Genomic DNA, 21,181 nt, shown 5'->3' with positions numbered 1-21,181 from the left:
TTGAGTATTAAGAAAAGAAAAGCTTACTGTGACGTTGCTATTGGCCTGGATTCTTTGGGCCTCACAGTCCTTTCTAATAAACCTTAGAATAAAACTTAATGAAACCAGATACCTGAATAGGTGCAGTTCACTCTTTGGGCAGGTATTTTTGACATTTGTTTGGACAGTACAAAGTAATGTCAAACACAAATAATACACCCAGGTATCTTTTCTTTGGTTTTGGTGGAACAGAGAACATTCTGTAGCTAAATCATCATGGTAGCCTAAGCAGGGATTAGTGCTACTAAAAAAATTTTAAAAGAATAAAAATAAAAAAATCACACTCACACTAGTCCAAAAGGCCACAGGGCGGTTCCATTAGAGCTGAGATCATTTAGTGGTAGCACATACTCACTACTTCCCTAGGCCTAAATCATCTTATTCGGACTGTAACACAGGGGTCGCTAACTGCTGCTCATGAGCCAAATACGGCCCACCACCTGTTTTATTGGAACACACCACGCTTGTTCATTTGTCTATTATCCATGGCTGTGTTATTACTGCAATGATAGAACTGAGTAATTATGACAGAGACCATATGGTCCACAAAGCCTAAAATATTTACTTTCTGGCCCCTTACAACAAAAGTACATTGGCCCCTGTTCCAAACAATGAAATTTGTAGTCTCAAAAGCTACTTACATGTATGTATATTTGAGAAGATCCAAACAGACCTCCTAATGTAGAAAATGAAGAAAAGGAGCAAGAAGAGAGAAGAGAAAGGAGAAGTAACAGGACTAGTAGGAGTAGTGGTAGCAGTAGTTTGGACTTGCTATGGAATTCTCTGACTTCCATAGCTTCATGTAGATGGAGGAATCTCCATGCAGGCAAAAATATAAGCAAAATCAGTCTTTTCAATGTGTACAACGCAATGTCAAATCTGCAGCCAAAACTTTAATATTCTGTTATAAACATGGATCACTTACCGACCAATAGCAAAGAGCATCTCCCCTTAAGATACTCAGTAGATTTCTTAATCTTGAACTGACGTAACATAACAAGCTTTACTTCTCTAAGTCCCAGGATGGCTAAGGTATGTGCTGTCTCTGGCCTGACTAGCCAGGCTCCAGAGGAAAAGCAGTGAGTCCAGACATACTGGCCCACTGTGCGGAGCAGCGTATAGTGAAGAGAGTCACATTAAAGAGGTCAAGGAGACTGATGAAATGGCAGAGGGAATAGATGCATGAAATGACCCTCTCTCTTGTGCCACCCATCACTATCACAAAATCTAGGCCATGACTGTATTTCTTCTGGGTCAGGAGTTGAGACAGAGAGAAATGTGAGGAAATACGTGGGCTTTGAGCATCTCAGACCCTGGAACTAGAGTTTGGGCTGAGTTCTGCCCACGCTCCCAGAAGCAAGGAGGTCCAGATAGCATGTGAATTGCATGTTGTTCTACAGGTTTCAGCAAAATTATAGATTAGGTCAGCGTTATGTGAAAGAGTCTAGGTAATGAGGACATTATCCATATCCTGGTTGGTTCTATAAGTTCCATCCAAGCATTAAGTCAGTCTGCCAATAAGAAACACCTATGGAAAAACAAAAAGAAATAACCTGGAAACATCAAGTTGGGTGGTTACAAAAATGTCTTCAAGAAATTGCAAACTTATTTTTTGAAGGCTAATTTAAGGGAAACATAATTTTATGTAACATCAACTTCTAGAACTTCAAAAAATCTCATGCTGCTAGTGGAAAATGTATGTCTTTCAGTGTCTCCTACCTAAGGATGTAAATTATAAAGCCTACCTATTATACTAGAAAAAGTTGCTTTCCCTCAAGGGCTGTTATATTTTGTCCAACCGTAGGAATCCTTAACCCATCAGGTCTTTGTTGTTGTTGCTGTTTTTATATTACCCTGTTATCAGAAAACTTGAGTAAAATTTCAAATTTATAATAAAAATGGGATTTTCTACTGTGTGCCAGGAGCTGTGCTCAGGACTCCTCATCCATGTGAACACCACTACCAAGATGCCGGCCATCGCGGTGTTCTTAGTTCAGGGGAGAAACAGCCATGAAATGGACAGTTAGATCCAATGGCAACCCCATCAACCAAAAGGCCCAGGCAGTTTGGCCTTGAACCCTTAAAAGTACAAATACAGAAACCAAAATAACCAAAAAGCAATTGCATTCTCTATCTAACATTTCAAGGGACATAAGAGGGAATATAATTGAGAATCCACAGATACGTATTTCAAAAGGTGCTTTCCCCCTTTCCAAATTCTTCAAACCTTACCGCTATTCCAGAGCCTCATTCACACCAAAACCCCAAATTTTCTTTCCATTTCCAGAACCATGAAGCTTTCTTTTTTCCTTTCTCCTAGCATTAGCCATATAGTTCAATTCAGCTTATCTCTCAGTAAGCAGGAAGGAATCTCTCTATTCTTTAGGAGGAGAAAGGATAGGTGAAATTGGGCTGGCACGTAATAGATCTGCTTTAACAAGCAGGGGGCAGACGGGTGGAGGGAAGGCTATAAATACCACCCTTGGATAATTTTTGCCAGGCCATATAATTATAATTGTGAGAGAATATTGGGGAGGTAGGGTTACTGATTTAGCATAATGGTCAAGAACGATCTCTCTCAGAAAGCAACATTTGAAGCCAAGGTCTATAGGATAAAGAACAGGAGGAAACACCATCCTGGTTAGGGAAGCCTCCAAGGCGGTTGTCTGAGGGCCTGTGCATTCCCCAAGAACTGAAATCCACTCAATCTAACCACAGCAAAATGAGCCCAGGTAAAACTACTATAAGATGAAGCTGGAAAGACGGGCAGGATAAAATCAGGGAGGGCCTTTAGGTCCTGGCAAGAATTCTGAGATTATACCAAGGGCAACAAATAGCCAAGGAAGGGTTTTAAGAAGGGCAGGCTGCAGCTGGGTCACCGTGGATGCTTCCTGAAGTGTGGACTGGTAAGGAGTGGGGAAGAGGGACAGAAGCTAATTAGACATGTGAAAGGCTTAAACCAGGAGGGGAACACGAAGATTATAAGCAAGTGGTCAGATTTAGTCTGCAGAGACTGGGGAGAAACTGTCCACAGGTAGAGGGAGAAAGGTACTTCTTGGGCTTCCTTCTATTTACACTTGAGCAAATGGGACTGGTAGGAAGATGTTATTTGGCTAGAAATATCCAAGAGTACAGTCTTTAAATTCAATCCAGTATATATTAACTAAAAATTATATTTATAAATTACAGCATTTAAATTCAATTGCAATAGCTCCTTTGTTACATGCCCAGGGCTTCCAATAATATGTGGCAAGAAGGCAAGTGCTCAGTAAGTACTTGTAGAATGAATGTAATTTCCTCCGGTAATTATCTCTCTGGTAGTCAAAACATCTGAGCAATATCTTTAGATTAAAACAAATTTGATGTTTTTTAAATTATGTTTGATAAAATATAATTTCATATTTAAAATGTGAACAAAGGGGCGCCTGGGTGGCTCAGTGGCTTAAAGCCTCTGCCTTCAGCTCAAGTCATGATCTCAGGGTCCTGGGATCGAGCCCCACCTCGGGCTCTCTGTTTGGCAGCGAGTCTGCTTCCTCCTCTCTCCCTCTCTCCCTGCCTCTCTGCCTACTTGTGATCTCTGTCTGTCAGATAAATAAATAAATAAATCTTTTAAAAAAATAAAATAAAATGTGAACAACATACTCACCACTTTTATAATACAAATTACAGAAGGTAAATTTCAGGAAACTATTCTTGTCTAGTAGATCCCGAGTGTGAGGAAAATGCTTTGAAACATTGTTCTGTTTGACCTCTGATTATTTAAATTTTTCTTTTTAATTCTGTGGCATGTGTGTTTTTTATGGTGAGTGACCTCAAATTCCTTCTGGAAGCAAGTGGGGAATAAATTAGAAACAGTGTGACTCTGATCAAATGAGATTTGTGGAGTTTAATGGCTAGATTCCTGCCCCCTGCCCCACCCTATCTGGAGAGCACCCCCTTTTCAGGGGTTCACCGTGGGAGACAAAGCTCAGGGGCTGCCCTTCTAGATGTCCAACATGACAATGACATCTGGTCCTAGAGTCCCTTCCTGGCTCTGTAATTTCTATATACCCTTCTACTCTTCTCTCCACAACCACAGTCTTAGCATTTAACAAATTAAATGCTAAGCAACAACAAATTGCTAATTTGGCAACTAGCCCTAAATATCCTGGGCTAATCTTTGAGCACACATTACTATTTCTCCCTTCTTCTTCCTCTTAGGAAAACCACGTAGCACGGTGCATATGGTACACAGTGAAGGAATCTTAGATAGTGGGGATATGGCAATGCATCTTTCAAGGAACTTTCTTTATTCAAGGGATTGATATAAATTGTTAGAACTTCAAGAATTGGATCAAGTTGGTCAGAATAAATTCCAGGCAAAGGAAACTTTCAGTTTCCTTCAGTAAACATTATGGAGGCTGGTTCAGAATCTACCACTTTTTACCATTTGCAATACCCCTCTCCCCCATTTTACTTTTTCTTTCTCGCTCTCCTTCTTTAAAAAGCCTTCCTTTTCTATTATTCAATTTATTCGTTTCATATTTTACCCAACGTTGACTTGTTTCTGGAACATTTAAAGAAACTGCCTAGTTATAGTGGTGGAGGTGGGGGGAGCGAAAAAGGAAACCCTGACTCTAGTTGTAGATAACAGGATTTCAGTCCAGTTGTTTATTTTAGCACCTTGGGGTAAAGAAATTGCTGTGACCTGAGATCCTGAACTCCATTGTAAATGATAGAGCACTGAAGTTGTACAAGTTTGCTGAAACACTGCTGTAATCACTAGTTTCCTGAGCTATAAAATGGGTATGACAATATTTATCAATTTAAATCTAACAGGAGAATTCATAAAAACACATTGGATATAAGGGATTGGGGGAAAACATACCCAGAAGCTTCCTGACAATATTTTGACATTGTTATAGGCACTCACATCCATATTCTCCTGTATCAATATGAAAACCAGCTTAAGCTATTAAAAATATCTGCCATCTCATTTCACAGAAAACTGAATGGAATTGGGACAGACGGTGACAAAAGCCCTTTTGGAAATAAATAAGAAGAAATGATGTATGTACATCAGTCTCTTAAATGTTTAAATACATTCTTCAGAGCAGGGGTCCCAAACTTCTTTGGTTCCATGACTGTTCCAACAACCTCAAGAGCAATCCGTCCTGCTACCACTTCTTCTCACAGGAGAAAAAGAAAAAAACATTTTTTCTCCCTGCCCTATCCAAGTGGGTCACTGCTGCTTTTCTCTTTGTTCATCATTTCTTACGGAGGTTTGCCAAGTTCTGATGTGGTTCACTGAATATTCTAAATGCTGAAAGTGGTTACTGCCAAAGAAGGTCAGAGAACACAACTACTGAGCAGGGATGGGATGTGTTTGAGAAAGACACAGGCTGAGATTTAGGTCACCTCTGGGGAGATGATATGCGTTTACTAGATACTTACTGTTTATTGGTATTCATGCTTTTCTATGGTCTTTTTTAATGTTCTAAATTAAAAGTGGTATTTTAAACATCTTAAAGGTGATTTGCAACTTTTTTTAAAAATAAAAACGATCCAATCATCCTATAAACAGCAGAACAGCCATCTTCTGTAAATAGAATTGGCAAGCATTTCATCAGTCTTAAAATATCACCTCCCTTGATTTCCCACCACACTCCTACTGATGCCTCCCTTTCCTTCCCTGAGTTCCTTAAAGCAACACTCCAGAATGCTCTAGGAGGACCTGTGTGTCCAATGTTAATGCTAAAGGGACTGGCAGAAGCTGACTTCAGGAGGTATCCAAAGGTTTTCATGGGCTGTCATGAATGCAGCCCATTTTCCTAGTTTTCTTTTATTCCCCATGGCTTAGAGAAGGACAGTACTTGAACTTTAGATAATAGATAAAATTGCAAAATTTGAACCATAGGTAACGTGGTCCTAAGCTTCAGAACTTAACCTAGGTTATTTTATTCTCCTGAGCATAAGACAAGCAGGAGCTGCTTACAGAGCAGGAAGCAGGGCTTTCCTGCATAATGAGCTTCAAAAAAGAGGGGACAAAATAAAATAATGGCATATTCTGATGCCTGAGTAAAATCCTGACTAATTTTACTTTGCCATAATTGGCATCATCTCTGCTTATAGAAGCCCTCTACTTCGACTCTGGCAATTCTCAAAAAAGGTACTTCCACCCTCTCACCATCTGCATGGGCAGTCAATGGAATTCTGAAATACAAACAGCCACTTGGAGGTTTAATTATATTGGTGAGGTGCCTGGAAAATGCTCAAAGTTAAGAATCCCAGTCTCCCTGGGCATGGTATAGCCGTCTTTCTTACGGTGGGACAATTTCTATCTATCCATCCTCCCACAGGTATGTAACTATCAAGCAATGACAGGTAGTTGTCTACAAGTTTCTCCCTTTTTTTCCATAAGAGAACCTTGATTCTCAGCTAGGCGCAATCCTGCCTGAAATAAAGATGATATAGATTTCCTAGGCTCCCTTGACAGATGTGGCCATACGGCTAAATTCTAGTCAGTATTAGTAACATAAGTTTGTGGCATATTTACCAGGGATCCTTAAAAGAAAGGAGTCACCTTCTGCTGCCTCGAATGAAGATTTTATAACTGGAGCTCCAGCAGCTGTCTTGGACAACAAAAGTGACCAACCCTGAGCACAGAAGCCAAATGCTTGTCGTGAAGAGCAGAAGACCTGAGCCTAGATCCCTGAGGATACTTCAGTGAGCCACCAGACCACCCTTCATCCATCTACCCCAGATCTTTTTTCACAAAAGAGATAAAAGCATCCATATTGCAAAATCTCTTGTATCCAGTTAAGTTCCTTGATTTACGGCAATGAACAAAATGTTAACTGGTCTGCCTATCGTACAGTCCAAGGAGAGCTGCCTGCTCTGGACAAGAAATTTTCCTTCCCTCCTCTGCAGAAATGTTTTCACTCATCTAAAGATTATATAGCAAAAAAGAACCCACAAGTAAATACTAGCCTAGCATCATTCCCACAAGAGCAAAGGCTTGAGATCAGCTCTGCCTGTGTCCATTGTCACCAACCCCAGGTAGACAAGTCACCACTTGAAACCTTATTAAAATAGCACCCTTGGTTTATGACAGAGCCCACAATCTGTGAGAGACTAGGCAGAGGCCACCAACTTCCTTATTCAGGCCCCAGCCAAAGGGGACCTACAGCATGGCCACAGCATCCATGCACACAACAACTAACCTCTTCGGTTTCACCACTGTAGTCAGTAACAATACATTGATTAGCACCATGATGTATACTGGGATGGTGCCTTCTGGTTTTACAAGTCCTCATGGGTATAATAAGATCCTAAATATAAAACAATATTAATAATAGTGATAAGAATAGATATCATTATTGTGCAATACCATATGACTGCTGGTGTGCCATGTGGCTAGCACTCTGCCTGAAATATATTATTGAAATCCAAAATAGTATCACCCTTATTTTAAAGAGAAGGAAACCAGGGCTCTGAGAGATAATGAACTTAGCTAAGACCATGCAGCCAACTCACCACCGTGGTTACAGCCGAATCCAGAATTGTTTTATCTTAGTACATCTTAGTTGCACCATCATTGCTCTCAAAAAGATAAAATAATCTCAAGAAAATCTGTTTTTCTCACTTCAGAACTACAATAAAACATTCTAATCTTATCCCCATATTAACATGAGCATTTCTTAAAACAAAGCAAAAGAAGGAACAAAAGCCCGACAGAACTTGTCCACAAAAGGTAAACAGTGCTAGAATACAAATGAGGAAAATCCAAAGTGATTTTCTCCCCCTCCGCCCCCCATCCTGCCCCGAATTTCACCTTTTGCTAACAGTTTCAATTTCAGGGTAACTTTTATGCTTTTGTAACAAGGTCACTATGCACCTTTCAATCCAAAACATCAAAACTAAAAAGAAACCCCTATAATAACATATTTTTGTGTAATTACATCTCTTTATGCCATTCCTTTTGAAACAGGTCTAACTTATTTCCCTCCTCTTTCTTAAGCTTCCACTTTCATAAAAGGAAAGAACACGGAAAGAACTCAAGACCTTAAAACATTCATTGAAAACACCAGGTAATTTTTCTAGGACTCAAACAATAAATGAGTCAAAAAAAATCAAATGAGGGGAAGAAATGAATTTTTCTATTAAAAATAAAATATGTGCAAGTATGAACGTGTGTGTTTGCGACCACATCTAGTTTAAAGATCTATATAAAATACGGTCAGTACATCAAAAGTTTATCAATAGAATTGTTAATATTTTCACAGGCTGCAGAAAGCTAAAGAATTAAAATATGCCCATGAGAAGAAAGTCAAACAGAATGTGAGAGTGCCCTCTTTCTTTTTCTTGAAGAAATTCGCCAAGGCCTCTCTCGTAGGAGACCAAAGTTATCAAGCCAACGAGCCAAGTAGCAATCATGCTCAAAGTGTTTCCACAGTCTCCATACACACGCTACAAAGGCAGGAGTACATTTATTGACAGTTCATTACTTGTAAGAGATTTTTAAGTAGTAGAAAAAACACTTTTAAAGGTAGAAATACTCACAAAGCCATTTCAAACTGTTCCAGCCATTTTTTCTTTAAATCTTTTGTTTTGCAATAAAATTCTAATCCATTTTGTCCTTGGGTATGGATGAGGTAGAAGCCATAAGACCACTGTTGAAAGTAATATTCCTCAGGTTAATACGTATCATTCAGTGGTAACATCATGCTTCCAAATTCACTAAAACACCACCATAGTCATCCCCAAACCGCTCATAACATTATCAGCACACAAACTGTGAACAATCAGACTTTTATAGTCAGCTTTATCTCTGTAACAGTTCTTATGCTAAATGCATTTTACTTGACCATTAAGGCTTTAGAGATGATCACTGTCAGTTGTGGCACTGTCCAGTTATGGCTCACAGAGGCTTGCTCCTCATCAATCTCTAGAAAGAAAAATCGCCTGCACTGATAAGCCCTCTCATATTAATGCATTAGTATCCTTTCCTTGCATGGTCAAAGTTATGAGTAAATTACAGTAATTAATTTTCAAAGATTCACCTTTTTATTTTCTTTATCAGTTGTAGGATTGTTGGCTATTTTGTACTGCTGAAGATCTATTATTTCCTTCATTTCATAGTTATCGCCTTTCCTTTTACATACAATCACTGCCAAATCAAATAAGAAGATATGCCTGAGAGAATGAGAGAGAGAGAGAGATTTAAAATGGTTTGGAAGAATGTACGCTAACTTTTCCTTGGTACAATTTAATTAAACTAACCAAACATTGTTTCTTTGAGTTAAAGATCAAGGCAGTGTTGCATATGGAAAAGAATGAACTGTACATAACCTGGCACTACCCTTGACAGAATGAGTGGCCTTACTTTACCTTAGTTTCATTTCAAAAATATACAAAATTATAGTATATAATTGAATGTATATATTCAGAGTTGCTCAGGAATAACTGAGAGAAGTCACAAAGTGTCCAGGAGCAATTTTTTTTTTCCCATTTAAAAACTAGATGTTTACAGAATACTAATGACAAGAGTAGTGAACTTCTGATGTTTTGAGATGTCGGCCAGAATGTGTAGGGAGGTGTCCGTCCCTTTCACAAAGATGACTCACTTAATTTAAATCCTCAGGACCACCTGCTGAGGTATCATTTTTCATCTTCATTTTACTGGGGAGGAAACTGAGGATTAGAGAAGTTAAATAATTTGCTCAAGGTCACACAGCTAGTGAGGGGCAGAGCAAGGTTCACGCCAGATCTGACTGTGGAATCCGCACTTTCACCCCCTGTGTTGCTCCTCGTGGTTTCATGGACCACCGGAAACACAAACCAAGCAGCATTTGAGCAAAATGCAAACTAGAAAAATTATGATTATATTTTTGTATTGATGTTTCTCTTAATTTTTAACGACAATGTAATTGGGGGAGAAAAAACAAACTTGTAATCCTATCACCCCATATCAATATTTTCATCTTTTAGAAAATTCTCAGGAATTAACATGTATACATTTTAAAATAATGATAATGAGAACAATACATTTACATAGCTCTAATACGTGCATCACTTTCAAAGACTATTTTCCTGGAGAGGCTGAAAAAGGAGAGTCTGCTGGGAGCTACCTGCCGCACCTGGGTATCAAGTTGGAAGCAAGAGCTGACACTGCCCCCTGCTGGCTCACTTTCTCATTCCAAAAGTTCCAGAAATGGCCGCTTCAAGCAACCAAACAAGTTTAGCAACCCTATGTATATAATTTGGGATACCAGGCCAAGCTCACTAGCCTGAACTTCCCTCAAGAAAATATCATGAAATGGTCCCCACTTAGACCAACTTCTTCGAGCACTTCGTATTTTTAGTTGTTTTCAAATGTATACCAAAAAAAGAAATCAAACAATTTTGTTGTCTTTTACTTTAGCTCTACTCTCATTTCAGCTAAAGGGATATTTGTCATATCCCTCTTAAGAACTCAGACGAATCAACAGATACCAAAACATAGGTCTTTTCCTCTAACATATCTATGAGAAAACTGTAGAAAAACCATAGGTTGGTCTGTCCCTTGTTTTTCTTCCTCTGCTTCCCTTTGTCCTGGAATTGGCTTTCTCAATCTTCTGACACTAACCACTTATTCTGAAAATAAGTATTGCTCCTCTTTTCTCACCTTTCTTGTTTCGTGTGCTTGTCTAGAGTAGTTATTCGAATTTCACCATCTCCCTGAGGTCGTCCAAAAAGCAAAACTGGTTGATTCTAAAATATAAAATTCACATGTCTCAGCTTTTTGTAATCATGTAAGAACAGAAATAAATATTAGCGAGGATATTTGCAAGGAACAGCTACCTTATTACACTACAAGTTTTATCATTTTACATTTTTAGCACACTTAGTATAAAACGCTCAGGTCTACATGGTTCACTTTCAAAAAACAGTTTATCCTTGGGCCTAGGAGGTATACTGAGGACATTAATTAATTTTACTTATAACTTAATAGGGAAGTTAGCTACCAAAAGCAAGAATTAACTGGAAGAATTCAAACCACAACAAAGTTACAGCAACTAATACTTACTGAGCACCCACTGTGTGCCAGACACGGTAATAGATACAGGGCAAAGTTTTTCCCTACCCAGTGGGGGGAAAATATTCACAGAAGTATATAATTAGAAGAAAGAGTACAGGAAACATGCATTGCCAGGGGCTTCATTTGTTCTAGGAAGTCAAGGATAGCTTCCTTGAGCTAAGATCTCAAGAACAAAAAGTATGACTTAATGATTAAACATAATGAACCAATTCCCCAGAGGTAGAGAATTTTAAAAGTTAGTATTTATGAAAACCTACTGTACAAGGTGCTAAGGAGAAAAAGAACTGACTGAAAATTATCACTAACATCTGGGAGATTATAGTCTAATAGAGGAAGTAGATATGTAATTGTGCTGCAAGAAAGTATAAAAATAGACATTCCCTAACAAAGTCCCCATGATGTATTTTGCAGAAAATAGAAAACTCCATCGTAAAATTCATGTGGAATTTAAAGGGACTCTTAATAGGCAAAACAATCTTGAAAAAGAACAAAGTTGCGGTCTTAGTCTTCCTGATTTCAAACCTTATTACAAAACTATGGTAATGAAAACCGGGTGGCACTTACATAAAGATAGATTTCTAGACCAATGTAACAGAATACCTGGAAATAGTCTGTCATACATATCTGGTCAAAGGATTTTTGAAAACAGTACCAAGATCATTCAATGAGGACAGAACAGCTTTTTTTCAACAAAAGATTCTGGGGAGGGCGCCTGGGTGGCTCAGTGGTTTAAGCCGCTGCCTTCAGCTCAGGTCATGATCTCAGGGTTCTGGGATCGAGTCCCGCATCAGGCTCTCTGCTAGGCAGGGAGCCTGCTTCCCTCTCACTCTCTCTGCCTGCTTCTCTGCCTACTTGTGATCTCTCTCTGTCAAATAAATAAAAAAAATCTTAAAAAAAAAAAAAAGATTCTGGGGACACTGGATATGCACAGGCAGAAGAATGAAGTTGGGCCCTTACCTTTAACAGTACACTACACTGATCAAAAAACCAAATATATAAAACTCTTGGATGAAAACACAGGGGGAAAGTTTCATGACATTGGATTTTGCAATGATTTCTTAGATATGCCACTATACTATACCACTAGTGGAAAGCACTATCCACAAAAGGCCAATAAGTTGAAACTCATCAAAACTAACATTTTGTGCAAAGGATAATATCAACAGAGTGAAAAGGCAACCTACAGAATGGCAGACAATATTTGCAAACAAAATGTGTGACAAAAATGGATATCCAGAATATATAAAGAACTCCTATAACTCAACAAAAACAAAAAATAAGCAAACCTGACTCAAAAATAGGCAAAGGACTTGAATAGACATTTCTCTAGAAAGATATATAGATGGCCAAAAAGCATATGAAAAGATACTCAATATCCCTAATCATTAGGGAAATACAAAGTCAAAACAATAATAAGATGCTACTTTGTACCCATTTGGATGGATACTATTTTTTTAAAAAGAAAAAAGAAGAAAAGGAAAGAACAAGTGTTGGCAAGGATGTGGAGATACTGAAATTCCTGTGCATTGCTGGTGGGGATGTAAAATGGAGCAGTCACTGTAGAAAATGGTATGGCTAGCCCTCAAAAAATTAAACCTAGAATTACCATGTAATCCAGCAATTCCACTTCTGGGTATATATCCAAAAGAAGTGAAAGCAGGGACTTGAGCATATATTTGCAAACCTGTGTTCACAGCAGCATCATTCACAATAACCAAAGAGGGAAGAAATCCAAGTGTCCATAGACAGCTGAATGGATAATCAAAATGTGGAGTATATGCAATGCTATATTTTAAAGGCTCAAAAAGGGAATTCTTTAAAAAACAAAATGGAATTCTGATACATGCTACAACAAGGATGAACACTGAAGACATTATGCTAAATAAAGTATGCCAGTTACAGAAGGACAAATAATACATGATTCCACCTGCATGAGGTACCTAGAGTAGTCAAATTCACAAAGACAGAAAGTAAAATGGTGGTTGTCAGGGGGCTGGGAGGAGGGGAGAAGAGAGTTAGTATTTAATGGGTACAGGTCTTCAGTTTCACAAGATGAAGAGAGTTCTGGAGATGGACAGTGGTGATGGCTGCCCACAACATGAATGTATTTAACATCACAAAACTGTACATTCAAAAATGGTAAATGTCATATATATTACACACACACACACACACACACACACTGCTAAACAGCTATCCAGGCAATATGCTATGGAATTACAAAGAGAAAGTAATAATGGGAGATTAGGGAAAGAATTATTTTAGTTGGATCTTAAAGGAATTTGATAGGAAATAATGGGAAGACATCCCAGGCTTTGACTCCATTATCATCAAAAGCAGAATGATAAAAATGTACGGCAAATTAGAGACCTTACAACACAGCAGGAGAGCTGCAAAGCAAAGTATGTGGGCAGGTACTGGCTGGATAAGTTCAGGAAAGTAGTTTAAGCCCAGATCACTGAGGGCTTTAAATACCATGCTAAGGAATGTTGCCTGAATCCTGAAGGCAACGGCAATACTGACAAAGTTGGGAAAGAGACAGAATCGAGAAGTCCACCATCTGGAAGTGCAACGATGTGAAGGAATGGCTGGAGGCTTCTGTGACGGGAGAGGTGGCAGATGAGGTCCTGAAAGGGGGACGTGACTATACACGTGAAAAGATGTTTCAGAGAAAGCAGCAATAAAATTGCTCCACCAAGAGAAGAGTCTTTCCTTCATAGGTGTATCTCTATTTTCACTGCCCATAGCTCCATCCAGGCCTCCACCAGCTCCTTCTTGAAACTAGTCCTTCCACTCACCACTCTCCCAACTCAGAGCCCCTCACTCACCCAACCACTCTCGCCTTTCAACCTCTTGAACACTCCAGGTTTCGGCCCATCTCTGGGCATTTCATTTGCTATGGCTTCTGTCTGGAATCCTCTCCCCCAGATCTCTGTACCACTGATTTCTTCTTATGCCTCAGGTTCAAGAGGCAAATGACTCAGAAGGACTTTTCTCACCATCTCATCTAAATGAGGCCTCTCCTTAGTATCCTCTGTTGCCTTGCCCTGTTCACAGCATGGATCTCAGTAGAGCATTTTTAAACGTCTTTTTACTGCCTCCTCAGCCACGAGACCCTGCTATTCAAAGTTATAGCCCTGACCCCAAGGAAAATGTCTGGCACACAGTAGTCACCCAGTAAATATATAAAATGAATATATTAACAGGAATCAGCCATGAGTATATGTGGGGTAAAGGAAAGAAAAGAGAAAAAAAAAAGAAGAACCTTCAATGTTTGAACTTGTACAGCCAAGGGAAGAAGCATAGTGTGATTAAAGAGGGAGGGACAAGCAAAGGCAGAACGTCCTTAGACAATGACACACGTTTCACAGGTGCCATGAGATAGCCATGTGGGTGCTGCCAAACAAAAACCAGAAAAAAACCTACAACAGCAGAAATTTCAAGGTAAACTATCTTTTCTTCAAAAACAACGTGTAGAATGTCCTCTGATTTCTGAGTTAGGGAAGCTGGATAGCAGGATAATTACATACCAGATTTTCTATAGAGAGCTGAAACTGTTTAATTTCACGAAGGGTCTCATTATCTCTTTTCACTTCATTCACATATTGTGCCAAGTCCTAAAGAATAAAGAGAAGGGTATAAAAGGAAGTCAGGATAAGACTGGAGAAGAGACGAAAACTGTTTGAAAGAAAACACACCATTAATTTCATTAGCGGTAAAAGTAATCACCATAACTTTTCAAAGACAATAAAACGAACATCCAATCAATCAAAGCTGCAACTGAAAAGCAGGTTTTGAAGCGTCTGCAGTACAGCTGGGAAGATGAAGGCGTTGTCATTTACCTCACCTCTGAGAAGAGCAGGGATAAAAAACAAAAACAAAATCTGCCACCATGCAGAACAAAAGGAAACTAGGTCAGGAAAATGCAAATTCCAGACACGTTAATAACTGACCTTGAGAGAATCACATTCTTACACGGGTTAGAATAAGTTTAATAGTGCAATAATGAAGGATTAGCAGGGAGAAAAAAGTAACTAAAAGTAAGACGGTGGGTCCAGCAGGACTGTTTCCTGCAACCAGTTGGTGTCTTAGTTCCTGGAGAGCTTTCAGTCAGGCCACCAGTTCAGTTTTAAAGAGTTATTGAAGGAGAAGCAAAGAGGATGAGAAAAACCTCAGAGCACTGAAATGAATTAAAGGCAAACAAACAATGCAGGACACATTTCTCCACGTGCCTTCTTCACCTACTTTAAAATGTCTTTTTCTCATATTTGAGGAAACATTAGCTAATCTTTCCATACTGTAAGTAGCTATTTTTATTATATGTGCTCTAGATTTTCCTGTTTTCTGGGTGTTCTTTTTTCTCTACCCTCCTAAATTCATCTGCAGCAGTAGGAACAGACCTCGAACAAAAAAGCAGTTCCTAACTTTGTTCTAAATGAAAGTCTAACTTTTCATAGGATGCATCTATAAAGGATTTCTTTAAAAATTGGAAACTTGGTATGACTTTGGAAAAGAATAACAAATAATTGTGTGATGGTTCCTGACAGGCTCCTGAAATCAGCCAAAGAGCAGAGCCCTCACGGACCCTGGCAGAGGGACGCAGAGAAGCCATTAGCATCGTTCTGACAGAGTCACATCGCCATTTTGTTTTGAAAACAAATATTGGCTTACATTTTAAGTTAGAAGCAAATATTTCTTTCAAAGTCAACGTGTAGCACAACGTAGAAATTGGAGCATTACAGATTGCCTAGTGTGTTTAAAAGTCTGCCTTTATCTACTTGTAGCTCTTGATTTTCAGATTTACCTAAAAATAGAGACCCCAGCTGAAATCCACCTGTGCTGATGTACAACATCCATGAAGGTCAACCTGGCAGAGAGCCTCACTTGAGGAAAGGAAATCACGCCAGTGTTCAGAAGTCACCGGCTGACCTTCTGCTTGCACAAGCCAACAGGGTTCTATTAGTAACCACAAAAAGAATGTGAAATAAAACCATTATATTAAAAATCATTCCTGGTGGCTATAAAAGTTGTCATACTTTCATAAAAAACAAAAGTTATTTTAATACACCTCTTGGTTTTATGTATCTTTGCCTAACAATTAAATCCATGCAAGGATATCTATTTCAGTTAAAAATATCCAGTTCTCAGGGCACCTGGGTGGCTCAGAGGGTTAAGCCTCTGCCTTTGGCTCAGGTCATGATCTCAGGGTCCTGGAATCGAGCCCTGCATAAGGCTCCCTGCTCAGCAGGAAGCCCGCTTTTCCCTCTCCTTCTGTTGCTTCCCCTGCTTGTGGTCTCTCTTCTCTCTCTCAAATAAATAAAATTTTAAAAATATACATCCAATTTTCTGGGGTGCCTGGATGACTCAGTCAGTTAAGTGTCCAACTCTTGATTTTGGCTCTAGTCATGATCTCAGGCAAGATCAAGCCCCTCATCAGGCTGCATCGGGCTCTGTGCTCAGCTCAGGACTCTGCTTGAAGATTCTCTCCCTCTGCCCCTCCCTCGACTCATGTACACTCTCTCCCTTTAAAATAAATAAATGAATTAACTAATCTTTAAAAAGTACCTATCTCTCTCCACCAAATACAAAACTATACAAATACTTATATATTAAAATATATCAGCATATTATGCATATGTATTAGCAGTTTGTATTCTATTTTTTTTTTAAAGATTTTATTTTTATTTGACAGAGAAAAATCACAAGAGAGGCAGGCAGAGAGAGAGGAAGGGAAGCAGGCTCTCCGCTGAGCAGAGAGCCCGATGCGGGACTCGATCCCAGGACCCTGAGATCATGACCTGAGCCGAAGGCAGCGGCTTAACCCACTGAGCCCCCCAGGCGCCCTGTATTCTATTGTTTTTAAGCAGGAATAAAAAATACAAAGAAGTTGGGGCGCCTGGGGGGCTCAGTGGGTTAAAGCCTCTGCCTTCACCTCGGGTCATGATCTCAGGGTCCTGGGATCGAGCCCCGCATCGGGCTCTCCGCTCCGCAGGGAGCCTGCTTCCTCCTCTCTCTGTCTGCCACTCTGCCTGCTTGCGATCTCTATCAAATGAATAAATAAAATCTTTAAAAAAAACAACAAAGAAGTTAATGATACATTTGCCTTACCTTCATTGCATCAAGAGCCAGTTTCAGATTTGCCTTCTCAGTAGGATCAGTGGTATGCTTGACCAATTCCTATTTGGAAGATATAATTCAGTATTACTTTCATCAATTAAAACCAAAATATAATAAAGAAAACATTTTAAGAAATAAGCCATTTTTATCACTATATGCATCATAATATAATAAATGTGATGCAACTTAACTAGGTTTTTATGTCCATAAAAAAATCTCAAACTATAAGAAGACCAGCTACACACCAAAAGGATATAAGACAATGGTTGTAAACACTTTCCATTCAAAGATGAACCCGAATTCTATCCCCAGTCATTACACTGACATCCTTCCCAAATGTCATGAAAGATTTCCTCATTGTCAACTGATTCTGATGACTACTCCTCTCTCCTAGCTTCAGGAACATTAGGATCTTTTGTTTGTTGCTATTATTGTTGGTGGTGGTTAGAACATCCTAAATTTCTGCCGATTCAGCCGTCTCTCGTACTTTCTTCTTTATCTGTACCTTTGAAATTTACCATTCCCTAGATTTTCACCTTGGTCTTCTGTTATTCTTACTATATGTACATACTCTACAAATTCTATCACAATCATCTCTATAACATCAACGCTCACCTAATAAGACAATCTCTAAGAAATGTGCTCAAACCCAGAATGCACGCCTGAGTCCCAGAATCTTCTGTCCAACTAAATAGTTCTCCCTGGATATCTCGCAAGCCCATCCAACCCAACAATTCCAAACTTAAGGCACCTTCACCCACAACCCTGCTCTGGTTCCTGTTTATGTTTTATTGTATGAGGACACCCCCACCAATGGAATCACCTAAGCCAAAACCTAAAAAGTGTCCCCAGGTGCTCCTCTCCCATACTATCTTCTGGCGATACTGACTTTGATCTTACCCCTGGAAACCATCCTCACTGCCACTACATTGGTTCAAGTCCTTATTCTTTTTCACATGGGTTATTCTATTCCTTCTGACTTGTAGCCTCTCTGGACTACAATCTATTCATTCTATTGACATCAGAGCTAGGTTTCTAATATATAAACTGGATCCTGTCCCTATCCTATTTAGACGTCTATGATACCCACAAAAGCTTCAGGTCATCAACCATACCTCTTAGACCCTTTGTAGTCTGAATTCTGCAAACCTCTTTCAATTTCTTTACACTCCATCCAAACAACCTATATTCTATCCACATTAAATTAACTGCAATTCTCAAAATATGTTCTCATGTCTGATCCCATTAGGCATGCTGTTTGCTCTCCTTAGAAAACCCTTCCTCTCTGATGCCTCTATTGAACTCCTACTGTTCCCTTCACAACCAATTCAAGAATCACTTCTCAGTGAAGCTTTCTATGACAGAGGCCTCCAGAAATCCCCAGCCTCCCCAGGCACAATTAACTAGGCCTTTATTTGTACTTCCTCCATGCTTTTTATATACCTATCACATTGTATGGCACCCGGAAGCTTACATTTCATTTTCCCTATCTAAACAGTGAGATTTATCAGTCTGGGAAGGCAAGAGCTGTTGTATATCATGAATGCCTAACACTATGTGTTGAACAGGGGAGACACTCAAAAATTTTTGCTGAATTTAGTACCAATAGTGTTTCTAGTTATAAAGAGGATTTACAGCCATCAGATTTGTTAAGTATAAAAAACTTGTCCACGTAATATTCTCTTATTTCTATTTTCAATTTTATTCTCAAAGTTTCAAATACTCTACTCTCAAATACTCTAATTTTATAAATCTGTGATTTCAAACCATAAAGTATTTCAAAAATTATTTCCCCACTAAAGTATAGCAGTAAGTATGAAATGTTCAAATTCATACCACATTAATGTAATGAATGTCTAAACATTAGACAAATTCTACTCCACACTATCAAGACAGAAAAACATTTCTAGAATTTTTAATCTATATGTTACCCCAAATAAAAATTTCCCTATTTTAAAAAATCATAAAACTAAATATTTTGTTATTATTACTTTTTTATTATGTTAGTCACCATACATGCGTCATTAGTTTTTGATGTAGTGTTCCAAGACACATTGTTTACATATAACATCAGTGCTCCATGCAATATGTGTCCTCCTTAATACTCACCACCGGGCCAACCCCCCTCCCCTCTAAAACCCTCAGGTTGTTTCTTGGAGTCCACAGTTTTTCATGGTATGTCTCCCCCTCTGATTTCCACCCCATTCATTTTTCCCTTCCTTCTCCTAATGTCCTCCATGCTATTCCTTATGTTCCACAAGTATGTAAAACTATATGATAATTGACTTTCCCTGCTTGACTTATTTTACTCAGCATGATCTCCTCCAGTCCCATCCATGTTGATGCAAAAGTTGGGCATTCATCCTTTCTGATGGCTAAGTAATATTCCATTGTATATATGGACCACATCTTCTTTTTTTTTTTTTTTAAGATTTTATTTATTTATTTGACAGAGAGAGATCACAAGTAGGCAGAGAGGCAGGCAGAGAGAGAGGAGGAAGCAGGCTCCCCACGGAGCAGAGAGCCTGATGTGGGGCTCGATCCCAGGACCCTGAGATCATGACCTGAGCTGAAGGCAGCGGCTTAATCCACTGAGCCACCCAGGCGCCCCTGGACCACATCTTCTTTATCCATCATCCATTGAAGGGCATCTCGGCTCTTTCCACAGTTTGGCTGTTGTGTACAATGCTAATACCTCTATTTTTAACTTTTTGAGGAACCTCCACACTGTTTTCCAAAATGGCTGCACCAACTTTCATTCTCACCAACAGTGTAAAAGGGTTCCCCTTTCTCCACAACCTCTCCAACATTTGTTGTTTCTTGCCTTGTTAATTTTGGCCACTCTAACTGTGTAAGGTGGTATCTCAGTGTGGTTTTGATATGAATATCCCTGATGGCTAATGATGATAAACTTTTTTTCAGGTGTCTATTAGTCATTATTGGTGAAGTGTCTGTTCATGTCTTCTGCCCACTTTTTGACTTGATTATTTGTCTTTTGGGTGTTGAGTTTTAGGAGTTCTTGATAGATGTTGGATATCAGCCCTTTGTCTGTACTGTCATTTGCAAATATCTTCTCCCATTCCGTGGGTTGCCTCTTTGTTTTGTTGACTGTTTCCTTTGCAGTGCAGAAGATTTTTATCTTGATGAAGTCCTAAAAGTTCATTTTTGCTTGTGCTTCCTTTGCCTTTGGAGATGTGTCTTGAAAGAAGCTGCTGTGGCCCAGGTCAAAGAGGTTACTGCCTATGTTCTCTTCCAGGATTTTGACGGATTCCTGTCTCACATTGAGGTCTTTCATCCACTTTGAGTTCATCTTTGTGTATTTTTCAAAGTGCTAGAAGAAACGGTCCTAAAATTTGTATGGCCGGAAAAGACCCAAAATGCCAAGGAAATGTTGAAAAAGAAAATCATGTTGCCTGATTTCAAAGTCTATTACAAAGCTGTGATCACCAAGACAGCATGGTACTGGCACAAAAACAGACACATAGATCAATGGAACAGAATAGAGAGCCCAGATATGAACCCTCAACTCTATGGTCAAATAATCTTTGACAAAGCAGGAAAAAAATATCCAATGGGAAAAAGACAGTCTCTTCAATAAATGAGGCTGAGAAAATTGGACAGCTATATACAGAAGAATGGAACTTGACCCTTCTCTTACACCATACACAAAACTAAACATTCCTTTGAAATTTAAAATATAAAACAATCCAAGAGGGATTACGGAAAAAAGCCTGATGAACTGCAAAAAAGTATAGTCATATTTTAAACTTATAAAAGTCTCTCTAGAACTTTATAAATGACCAAAAGATATGTTTCTTGAAAACTTCACCTTTTAAAATCTTCAATTGATATTTGACTATTCCAAAGTTACAAAAGAAATTACTATCTTATTTTGGACATGTTTTTAGTTTCATGATGTCTCAGAGACTGATTGCTTAAGTCCTCATCATTTTTTCATAAAATCCA

The 21,181-nt window shown here is 38.9% G+C and overlaps 1 protein-coding gene across 2 annotated transcripts in view; it reads right to left on the bottom strand.

Annotated features, from left to right (window-relative positions):
• Nucleotides 1–21,181, bottom strand: part of VAV3 (vav guanine nucleotide exchange factor 3) — a 362,558-nt gene that overhangs the window by 153,465 nt on the left and 187,912 nt on the right. For both annotated transcript variants that reach the window (XM_046003440.1, XM_046003448.1), the window contains exons 11-15: nt 17,207–17,275; nt 14,629–14,715; nt 10,685–10,770; nt 9,081–9,213; nt 8,581–8,690 (exon numbers count right to left, since the gene is read on the bottom strand). In XM_046003440.1, coding sequence (XP_045859396.1) covers nt 8,581–8,690; nt 9,081–9,213; nt 10,685–10,770; nt 14,629–14,715; nt 17,207–17,275 — 485 coding nt within the window. The remainder of the gene's footprint in view (nt 1–8,580; nt 8,691–9,080; nt 9,214–10,684; nt 10,771–14,628; nt 14,716–17,206; nt 17,276–21,181) is intronic.

Source organism: Meles meles, chromosome 1 (assembly GCF_922984935.1).
Source record: "Meles meles chromosome 1, mMelMel3.1 paternal haplotype, whole genome shotgun sequence".
In the NCBI taxonomy this organism is placed as follows: Eukaryota; Metazoa; Chordata; class Mammalia; order Carnivora; family Mustelidae; genus Meles; species Meles meles.
This window is presented reverse-complemented; position numbering and strand designations above follow the sequence as displayed.